This window comes from Macadamia integrifolia, chromosome 9 (genome assembly GCF_013358625.1).
Source record: "Macadamia integrifolia cultivar HAES 741 chromosome 9, SCU_Mint_v3, whole genome shotgun sequence".
NCBI classification, from domain to species: Eukaryota; Viridiplantae; Streptophyta; class Magnoliopsida; order Proteales; family Proteaceae; genus Macadamia; species Macadamia integrifolia.
The window spans coordinates 27,910,294-27,922,117 of NC_056565.1; the positions used below are offsets into that span (position 1 = coordinate 27,910,294).

The 11,824-nt window shown below is 41.0% G+C and overlaps 1 protein-coding gene across 1 annotated transcript; it reads right to left on the reverse strand.

The window, feature by feature from the left end:
- Positions 1-2,745: 2,745 nt before the first annotated feature.
- On the reverse strand, positions 2,746-9,898 carry LOC122088663 (splicing regulatory glutamine/lysine-rich protein 1-like; the record flags this gene model as incomplete). Its single annotated transcript, XM_042657979.1, is given in 2 exon segments — positions 2,746-5,659; positions 9,406-9,898. Coding segments are annotated over 2 exon segments (2,588 nt in total), but the record flags the coding sequence as incomplete, so codon positions are not given.
- Between the last annotated feature and the right edge of the window lie 1,926 nt (positions 9,899-11,824).

An 11,824-nucleotide genomic window follows, 5' to 3' on the forward strand; every position in this document is an offset into this window, starting at 1 on the left:
AAAAAAAAAAAAAAAAAAAAAAAAAAAAAAAAAAAAAAAAAACCTTGCACATGTTCATTACAAGGGTCTTCCCCGGTCTCTTCCCCTCCTGGTAAAAAAATGAACTTAAGAGAATAGTAGAAAAGAACAATACCCATTTCCCTTTAATCTAATTGATACCACCCGGCTCCTTATAGATTCACTCAAATGGAGATATTGACTCAAAAAACAGTAAAATATGAGATATGAAAAATTGACAAGCTAGAAAATCACTCCTGCATTCGGGCTTCTCCTTCACAATATTTCAGATTAAAAGCCTGCGACTCATTCCCTAGATTTACCTTCATTTGTCACTCTAGATCTCAAACTTTAGTAACAGTTGCTTGATTGTCAAATGGAGCTGGTTATCATCAAGTTCTTATCCTACTCTACAGCCTAATGATCCACAAATGCCTTCACTTAGACAGAATTGATTATGGTACGTTGAAAACCTATGTTATTTTCTAAAAAAAAAAAAACCTAAGTTATTCAGTACCTGTCCCACTCTCTTACCCTATGAATGTTCAGATAGGATTCCTCTCCATAGAGTCCAAGGACAAAGAGTGAACCCACGGCTGGGGTGACCTATGGTTGTGTGCCTAGGTCTCCCAGACATGGGATCACTCTCTAGAGATCAATGTCAATCTATTGAAGGTATTTTAGTCCAAGAAAACCAACCTTCAATCCAAATTTGATGGAAAAATAGTCCATACATATTTATCAGGGCAGCTTATCTGTGATCAAAAAATAATAATAATAATAAGACCATCACACCTTCACAAACGTGGTTCATCAAGTATGCCCAACCAAGGTCTACCAAAGAGAATTTTATGTTGCTTGAACGCTTCCTCTATGGTTTTGTTTACTTCCTTTCAGGCATTTGTCAGAGAAGATATTTGAGGAGAACAAGATGGCGATGATAGACAAGAAGCGGGATTCTCTAATTTGGAACACTTCATAACTATTCCAATGCTTAATCTTGAGTGAATAACTTTACCTATATTAAGAATTTCAGCTTCCAAACGCTACAAAGTACATATTATAAAGATTAGTTCAACAGTTGAAAATACAAGAGAAATATATATTTCATGGCATGGCCGACAACATGATCCAGACAACCCACAATTTTATAAGGATTATTTTGTAAGTAGCAATCCTGATGTTGACCTACATATCGAGTGATTCAGATTATCTAAATAATCCCTTCATGTGGCTTGCTTAAATCAAGCCACTCATCCAAACTAACCTAATAAGACAGCAGTATGAAAACCCTTTTTAATGTGACAGGGCATCAGGAAAGTAAAGTACATGATTTATTTTGCAGGTCAAATCACATAGCAATTGGCTAATGATACAACTAGCCAGCTAAACTACTCCTTTCCTGAAATATATAATATACTTGACTACTTCTCAAGTACTAATCTTGCAAAGAGAATAAACGAACGTTTGCCGACAAGGTTTCCCTGGTCAATGATGACAACACACCAAGGGTTTTTTCCATGAAACACAACCCTGCAAATGAAGCAAATCCAAGTCATGAAAACACAAGGTAGAGCAGATCAGACCATGACATAAGTTCATAGCTGAAAACAACACAAGTTAACCAATCAGAGAACCATAATATATTTTATTAAGGGACAGCAATATTGACATATGTGGTGGCGATTACTTGATGAATAGAGATATCCAACTCTATCAAGTTAACCAGATCAGAGAACCATAAATACATGTTGTATCCAGTGACAGCAATATTGACATATGTGGTGGCTATTACTTGATAACTAGAGATATCAAACTCTATCAAGTTAACCAGATCAGAGAACCATAAATATATGTTGTATCCAGCGACAGCAATATTGACATAGGTGGTGGCTATTACTTGATGAATAGAGATATCAAACTCCATCAAGTTAACCAGATCAGAGAACCATAAATATATGTTGTGTCCAATAATAGAATGGAAAAGTCATCACTTTGAAGGAGATCCATTGTCCTCCGAATTCACAGCAGAATCTGATGCCTGTGGTTGTTACTTGATGAATGGGCAGGTTTTAATGATCCAATTCATAGGCCATCACCTATGGATGTACATGGTAAAAGAGTGCTAAAACCTTGACCTAAATTATAATATAGTTTCCAAAAGGACCAAAACTAACCAATTCTGTTCCATGGTTTACCAAAAAGTTACCTGTTAAATCCACCATGTACAACTCAACCAATCTGCTCAAAACTCATGCAATGAGATTGTGTATTAAATCCAACCCACCATTCCCTGGCTACAGATGACCTTAAACGTAGCTCACCTAAGCAAAGAGACTTGGGATTGGGGGGAGAGAAAAAAAGGAAAAAAGAAATGGGGGAGGGAAGGAGAGGACAGAGGTTTAAAACACATAGTATAGCATATCCAAAAAATAATGCTAACACATCATAATTTCCCAAAAATGACAAGACTGCATGACAGCCTACAAGAGTGGCAAAGAGATTCCCCTCGAAGAGCACTCAAATCTGAAACCTAAATTCCTCTGCATACCTTAATCCAAAATAGAGAGGATGACCCATTGCCAACTTGCTCTGAAAAGCTCCTATAACCCACCATGTAAAACCTGCACATATATTGGATATGACAGGCCACCACTAGCCCGTAAAGAAAAATAAAGTGGAGCCCATAATAAGAATCCTCAAGAGAATGGCTTACCACAAGGCTACACTCTTCAATCACCCAACACAGACACAGAAACCAACAGTATAAAGTAGAAAAGCCATATCATGTAAACCAACGACTATGGCAATGCATTCTGGAAAACAAACCTACACTGCAGGTTCACCTTCTCAAACATCAACCACCAATATCTTCCCACCGAAAATCATTAATATCAGACAGCTCCTGCATCGATTGAAATGTAAATCCTAGCCAACATAATGGGATTTACATCAACTGAGATTAACCAGAGCCTTTCAATTAGGTAAGCCCTTGGATAAAAACTCCACTACCTAATGATAGAGATAATAATTCAACATACATTAAGCAGAAAAATAAGTTTGTCACAAACATTGCACAATAGATCCTGGATGCATGGAATATAGTGCACTCCTTGGAATCACTTTGACCAAACCAAGGTCTGCTCCTACACTCTCTTCCGTGCAGTTTCCTCAGACCTGCAAAAGATGCACAAGAATGTTTATGAAAAGTCAAAAAGTCACACCAAATTCTTAGTACAGAAAGGTAAAATTATCCATAGAATGCTCTTGTTCCTGGAAGGATAAGGCCATTCCTCCAGAACTCAAGAGTAGGTCACGTGTTTCTTGAAGAATCTTGATGTGCTCTTCAGTGCCGACTAAAGCATCCATCTTAAACGCCACACTTCATCTCCTGCAGAAGAAACACTAGAATCAAAGATTGATACCGGTCCAGTTAGAATTTCGCTTGCCTTGCAAATTCTGAACTCCAACAAAACCCTATTAATCCTATCAACCTTAGATGTTGAACTTCTCTTTTGATTCTTCAACACAGGAAATCTGCAGCTTCTCAGCATCCATTGGATCTGTTTAATCATCACCAGTGTAATCTTGGTGGTTGTTCCTGCCAATATCTCCATCCTCTGAGGTTGTCTTTGCAAGTCCCCCTTTACCATCCACGCCCCCATACGTCTCATAGTCTTCCACTGAACCTTCTGGCAGATATTCTTGTCCCTTGGTGATAGGTAAGAAATAAACAGGTTCTGTATTGTAATTGACTTCAGATGACACTTCACCAGTACTTTCTCTGTCCTCGATTATATCGTGCACATCACAGTCCATCATTGACTTTTCATCCTTCCTCAGATTCGCTGCATCATTAGTGTGTTCATCTGGTGCCAATGTTCTTCTCTTCCTAGTCTCCTGCTTGGAAGACAGTGGAATCATCCCATTATCAGCATACTCTTGTTCATTCGATATGCAATCTATTTTGTGAGGCTTCTCATCACCTACCAAGTCAGTGACTTCAGAATCAGTAAAATCATGATCATTTAGGGAACTATGTTCATTCAGTTTTCCATGCTCCAACTTAAACTGTTCAAGCATGTTTAAATCTCCTGTGTTCATATAAGCTATACCACCTGTTGGACTTCCGGTGTGGGTCTTGAACTTAGAACAAGATGCATCATTAACATCTTCCCCTCTTTCCCCAAAACTTCCATCTATACAACCTTCTTCATGGGGGATGAAAAATTTTCTTTCCAAATTCTTGTCTTCCATAATCAACTCATCATGCCTCCTAAGATCTTCTGGATCCCTAGAAGCTCCATCTTTAACCGCAGGTAAACACATATGAGTCTTCAGCTCAGGGGAACTAGCAGCATCAGACAAATCAAAATTAACCGATGTAATTCCCTTCATTTTAGAAGCAGATCTCTCAAGTTTAGGATCCTGCAGCTTTGATTTGTCTGATTTGTGTCGATCCTTTATACCTCTAGAGGAACTATCCCCTGAATGCCTTGAACTATGCTTGTGGTATTTGGACTTCCAAGAATCCATGGCTCTTCTATCTTCCTTTGTACATATCGAATCATCATGGGAAGAATCTTTTTCCCTTCTAACTGGATCATCTTTCTCACGTCTTCTAGATGCTGAATTTGATTTTCCATGCCTGCTCAAATCCTCACCATGGGCATGGGTTCTTTCCCTGTCAGAAGAACCACGCTCCTTCCTTGATGTGTTGGTTATATGCTTTCTTTGTGCAGAAGTTGATTTTTCATTTCTGCTCGACTCCTTGATACTTGAATGAGCCTTATCATCCACAAATGTTGAACTCTTCTCATGTGATTTTAAAACCGGATACCTTGCAGAGCTCTTATCTTTATTCAAATCCATCAAACTGTTCTCATCAAAATCCTGATCCTTTATTGCAGCCTCAGGTTTCCCAGAATGTTTATCATCATGCCTAGACTTCTTACGTGTACTTCCATCTCTTCCTTCTATTAAAGCTCCATCCTCCAATAACAAGGAGTTTTCATGAGTTGGTGCTGATGAATCTAAGGTTCCAACTCCCATCATCTCCCTTGAATCCTTCACTATCAGATCAGATTCCTTCATAGCATCCTTGGTTTTCTCTGTCTTTTTTCCATCAAGCTTCAACTTCTCATATCTGCTACTATCTTTCCTATCATCCGCATGGGACCTGCCCCCAGGAGATTTAGATCTTGAGCGTCTTCTTTGGTTTGAGGTGTTTTCATTGCTGTGTCTTGGGGATGACTGACTTCCTCTGTGATGCCTTGGTGACCTTGATCTAGCACGAGATGATTTCCTCGCTCTGGGGCTTAAACTTTCTTGATGACGCTTTGGAGAGACTGAACCAGCCCGAGACGATTTTCTTGTTCGAGGACTAACACTCCTACTCCTGTTCCTCCTTGAAACAGAGGAATAGCGATCATGTAATCTGTCTCTTTCCCATGTTCCAGATCTGACATCCCTGCTATCTCTAAGTGACCTCCACTCACTACTGTAGTTGGTGCGATGTCGAGATCTGAAGGGCGATCTGGATCTACGACCCCTTGAATGGTGGGTCAGAGGAGAGGGGGAACGGGACTTTCGGCTGCATCGGTATTTGATGGGTGATCTTGACCTGGACTTCGATCTTGGACGAGAACTGGACGGTGACCTGCTTATGATTTATTAAGGCAGATCAGTTGTCATAAGACCATTTTCAGTATCAGCACTTCAATTATTTAAATAAATACAACAAACAATGCAACTATTTTTTTTTTTTTCAACTAACTTCCAAACCAAAACATTACCAGAAATTTAGATTTCCTACATAGCCTATAAAATTTATATAATAGGTAGGTATAGCCTATAAAATGTATACAATAGGTAGGTACTATAAGGCCCCCGTATCTATGCTGGACACCTACATGTGTGACGTGTCCATGTCTTGGCCAGAAAAGAAGATTACATAGTTGTCAACAGACAAATACCTAAGGGCATAAGTTTGGCTCAGGAGCCTAAGGTCACCCAAGGCATGGCAGAAAATTTCAGGATCTGGGCTGGGCTAGGGTTGGGAATTTCAGGCCACAAGTTGGGCTGCACTGCGCCTGGCCTGAGCTGAGGCCTTGGGTTGAGCCCAGCACGGCACATCCTTACCCAACAATCTATGTATATAATTTCTGCAATCAATATATGTAAACATAATCTATTAACAAGTATAATATTAGATTAAAAAAATATAGATCTTGATTTGGAACACAGATACAGGCATATGTGACTACATTTAATAAAATGTAAATGACTACATATTAAGACCCCCCTGTTACCAAATTTAAGAAGGAATTGTCTAAGTGGGTCCCAACCCAGACCAGCCTGGAGTAAGGATATGTGATACGAACCACAGGGGTGATGAGCAATGTGAAGAGATTCCCATGTCCACATCGGCCACGCCCATACAAACCGCATGCCAATCACAGGGACTAAGGAAACGACCTGCACCCTTGGATGATTATGTGTGAATGGTTAGGATGGGGTATGAGGGAATAATTTCTGTTATGACCTGTAAAAGAAGGAATTCTGTTATTCTCTATGGACAGAGGATTGTTAGGGAATCAAGGATATATATAAATTGCAAGGGATTGGGTAGAAGGTAATGAATATAGAAATCCTCAAAGTTGGCCTGCTATCTATTCTTTCCGCCATTAAAGAATACCTTCCTAACATTGGTGCTTTCATTGAGAGCATCGCAATGGCGGAGGGAACTCATTTCCATGAGATAGACGACTCCATCAAACAAATCAGATATATCATGGCGTCCCAAGGAGAGCACCTAGATTCCATTCAAGCAGAAACCACGGAGCAGCAGCACTCCATTTCAGAGCTGGGGTTACGATTCACCACCATAGATGACCAGCTGGAGCAAGCCCTGCGGTTAACAATACCCCAACCTGAGCAGCGCCAAGCAACTTCAGTATGTCGTCTTCGCTGAGAACGCCTTTACCCCTTCCGGCCAACTCCATCCAGATCCGCACAATTCCTCTTGATTTTCCCCGCTTTGATGGTATCCGATCAGATGGATTTTCAAGGCAGAGCACTTCTTTGATTACCATGGAACCGCTAACGAGCGACACTTACTGATCTCCTCATTTCACATGGATGGCCCAGCATTGCAGTGGTACCTATGGAGATATCATCCTGCATTGTTTAGCAACTGGACGGCATTCACCAGAGCTTTGGAGCTCCGTTCTGGCTCTTCAAAATTTGTGGATCCAAAGGGAACTTTGGCACAATCACAGAGATCTCCTCTGTCTCTGTCTCTTCCCCTGCTAGCTGCTTCATCTCCGATCTCTGTTCTGATGTTCCAAATGAAGTGCGAACAGTCCGACCCAGCTCCATGACGCAAGCCATTGGACTTGTGCGACCCCATGAAGCTAAGTGTAATGAAGTTCAACGCCTTTCACCTCATCTACTGAGCCCTTGACCACCACTACTGCCTTCTTCGCCGACTCCTTAGAGTTTTGTAACTCCACCGGTGGCCTCACGCATTCCGATCAAGGAGCTCATCCCTACGGAGATGCCACTCTGTCACAAGAAAGGGCTCTGCTATATCAGCGTTCAAGTGGCGGTCGACTCTGAGATCTTGGTTGACGGCGACAACACCCATAACTCCATCGAAAGAAGAATCGCTCAACACTTACAACTCGCCATAGAGGCTGCACCCAACCTCACCGTCTTGATCGTTAATGGCGACCTCGTCACTGGCGATGGTTCACAAGGGAAGGAGAGAGACCCAGAGAAAGGGCGAGGATCAAATACGATCTCCGAAAATGGTTCTAGCAGTGCATCTTTATCGGCGGTGGGACTTGCTCGCCTGCTGAAGTCTAAGGAAGCTCGACGCTTCTTACCGTGGCCTCTGGCCAACCGGGAATCATTGCTTTGTTCTCCACCAGCCTTTACGAGCTCTGCAACTCTACAGTTATCTTTGGGTATTCCTATCAAGCAACCTACCCCAATTGAGACGCAACTCAAACGTGAGAAGGGGCTATGCTATAGCTGTGATGAAAGATTTTCTCCGGGTCACTGTTGTAAGACCCGTCAGCTCTTCTTGCTCGTGTATGATGACATTGGTGGGCTGGCCAATGATGGTAACCTGCATGACGATGGTGACTCGCCGGGCCACCATTGTAGGACCTGTCAACTCTTCTTGCTAGTGGTGAGCTGATCGATGATGGCAACCTGCCTGTGTTGCACAGTGGATTCTAGACAACCTAAAAAATTATTTTGCAATACCATGGAGGGCAGGACGAGCTTCTACGTCCATCTTGCACCTATCAGCCCAGTTGCAGCCTTTATCACGTGGAGTTACAGCAAACGATCCCACCTACTCCGACAGCGATGTTGAACTACCGACATCTGCGATGCCACGGGCAGTGGGTAGCCCAAGCATTGACATAGTGGGTTCTATGAGGCGGCTTCATGGGAGGATGTTGACGTTCTACGATGGTTGTTCCCTCAGATGAACCTTGAGGACAAGGTTCTTAGGGAAGAGGATGGCAATGATATGAACCACGGGCATGATAAGCAATGTGAAGAGATTTCAATGTCCACGTCGGCCACGCCCATACAAACCGCATGCCGATCACCGCAACTAAGGAAACGACCTGCAGCCTTGGATGATTGTGTGAACAGTTAGGATGGGGTATGAGGGAATAATTTCTGTTATGATCTGTAAAAGAAGGAATTCTGTTGTTCTGATAAGGACATAGGATTGTTAGGGAGTCAAGTATATATATATAGATTGTAAGGGATTGGGTAGAAGGTAATGAATATAGAAATTCCTTTCTTCTCTCTCTCTTTATTCTAGGAGGTAGCAAGCCTCGAAGTTAGGCTGCGGTCTATTCTTTCCGCCATTAATGAATACCTTTGTAACAATATCCTAACCTAATCTTAGGTTGGTCTGGGCCTGAGCTAAGATATAGACCCCGGGCTAGGCCTGGGTTTGCATTTTGCAGAAACCCGGCCCAGTTGCACCCCCTAACAGTATTTTGGAACCAAAAACATGTTTGGACTCCCAAAGGACGTCTATGCACATGAAGGGGAATGAGGATTCCTAAGGAAATAAATCAAACCATGGACCTAATCAATCTTAAACATCTAATACACATATCATCAAAGAAGTTTCCATATCATTTGAGGACACATCAGGTTCTGCAGGATCCATATAAAAGTTCTTAATCTGAACTTCTGTCATAATTGGAGGACTTTCTTGTTGCTATCAGAAATGTTAACATTCTCTAAGATTGCTAAACTAGGAAGCCCTGGGTAACCAATAATCATAACAGTAACACACAGGTTCTAAAGGTTTTCTTTTCCACCCAAAAAAGAAAAAGGAAATAAAGGAAGTTAAAAGGAAACAACAGATACCTGGATTTTCGTTTAGTATCCTTCTCTTCTATGCCTGGACCATCGGCTTTCAACTTCTTGCTTATCTCTGCGGCTCTGGCTGCTGCAATTTCAGTTGCAGACTTCATTGCAGCTCGATTGGCAGCCTGCTGTGAATTTATTGCTGCTTGTTGCACAAGAAGAGACTGCTGAAATTGCATCTGCTGCAGAGCAACTGTCTGCTGCATCATCGCAGTCAAAGAAGACTGGTTCAAGTTAGAACCGAAATTGGAAGGTTTTGGAGGAAGGGCTTTTGCCATCTCAACATTCAAAGGACAGCCCCCAACATCACAACTGTTCAACGCAAGAGCAGCAGTTGCTTCTTCCGGCTTTGAGTATTCTACGTAAGCAAAGTGCTTCGACTCAGTGATGCTACATTCGACGACAATGCCACAAAAACTAAAAAGCTGTCTCAGCTGTTCCACTGTAAGAAGTGGGCTCAGGTTGCTAACTTGAAGCATTCTTTTCAGCACATCTGTTTTGTCAGGTGAACCAAATAACAAACAGAAACTGAAATGTAAGAAAACCTCAAATATCATAAAGAAGAGAAAATGTAAACAGGGGAGTGAACTTAAGAGGATAAGGCCAGGGGATATATGGAGGTGGAAAGAAGGGTGGGCATGTGAAATTTCATAGAGCAACAATAACGGCAACATAAAGGCCGAATATTATCTCTAGATAAAGGCCATATAGCTCCCCTTGGATCAAATAATACCTATAGAATGGAGTGGGGAAAGTGATAGAACTAAATTTCACTAAATAAATCATGAAAAATAAATAATTATCATCCTCCAGATTGTACACATAACATAAAGTTGTGATAAAGACCAACGAGTTGCTAAATATTGAATTGGATTATCTTAAGCCCCTTTGTTATCTTGTAAAAAAAATAGTGAAATTTTAGGAGCCACACATTTTCCACCAGATAAATAAATAATTTCCCACGTAGCTCAATTTGAGCATAAAATTTTCCCAGGTGAAAACACTGAAAATGGTGGACCTGAGGAAACACTTTATATGGATTTTCATTTACCAAACAAGCAACAACAACAGAAAATTTAGAGGGAAATTTCTGTCTGAACTCTGAAAGGGATATTATAAGGAAACAAAAGGCACCTAGATGCAGATAAAACACAGAATTGGGCTTGTTTGAGGGGAAATAAAACTTGAGTTGTGTTATATAAGTGTTGGGGCCTTGGTGCACTGAGTTTTCTTTGTAATATGCCGCATTAATAGGCCTAAAATATGGGTAGGAGGTAGGAATACAGGATTTACATTCATAGTCTAGATTGAGTCTTTTATTTCTTATTTTATTTGTCATTAAAGTGTTTATTTACTTTCATAGTCTAGTTTGAGTCTTTTATTTCTTATTTTATTTGTCATTTAAGTGTTTTAGTTGTGCTAGATTAGGTCTCTATGATGTGTAACTTTAGTCACACTATGATGGATAATGATATGGTGAAAATTGAGGAAAGAGAGATACCACAAAATGGCTTTTAAATATCTGAGGTCAACCATAAATAAAGATGATGACAGAGGATGATATTTCACAGAGAATTAAAGTGTGACGGATGAAGTGGAAAGGTGCAACCGGAGTGATGTGTGACCAATGTATTCTTTTAGACCTTAAAGAAAATTCCATACAACTGTTGTAAGACCAGCTATTATGCATGGGCTGAATGTTGGGTAGTTAAGAAGTGTCAAATAGAGAAGCTATGTGTAGTAGAGATGAGGATGTTAAGATGGATAAGTGGTAAAACTAGAAGGGGTAAGGTATGGAATGAATGTATTAGAGCTGATTTGGGAGTTTCACCAACCAATGAAAAGCTCCAGTAAGGTGGTTTCGCCGTGTTCAACGAAGCCTTGAGGATGCCCTAGTAAGGAGTGACCTAGCCCCCATTAAAGGAGCTAAAAGAGCTAGGGATAGGCCTAAAATGACCATAGAAGTATTAGAGAGGAATGACATGCATAGTCCAGATCTTTGTCCCAAGTATGACCTTAAATAGAGCCAACTGGAGGGCAAGGATCCATGTAGCCGATAGCTGAGATTTTCCCAACTTGCTGATGTTGGGCTTCTTTCCTTTTACTTTCAATATTCCTTTTCACTTTTCCCCGGATCCATGTAGCCACCCCATTAAGTTGGGATAAGGCTGAGTTTGTTGTTGTAGATTAGGTCTCCATGAATCCAGCCTTGTTTAAGCTGTTCTCCTTTATTGCTGAGTTTTAGTAGCAGTAGACTACCCTGGAATAGTTTGATATGAGATTCCAAGTGATGGCTTGCTACACTCAACTCTGCTGAATCCAACCAATACCAGTCCAACAATCAAAGATCAATTTAAAAACAAACTACTGAAATAAGGCCTGGCTGAAGTTTAGGGAACAGGTCTGGTTTCAGACCCAT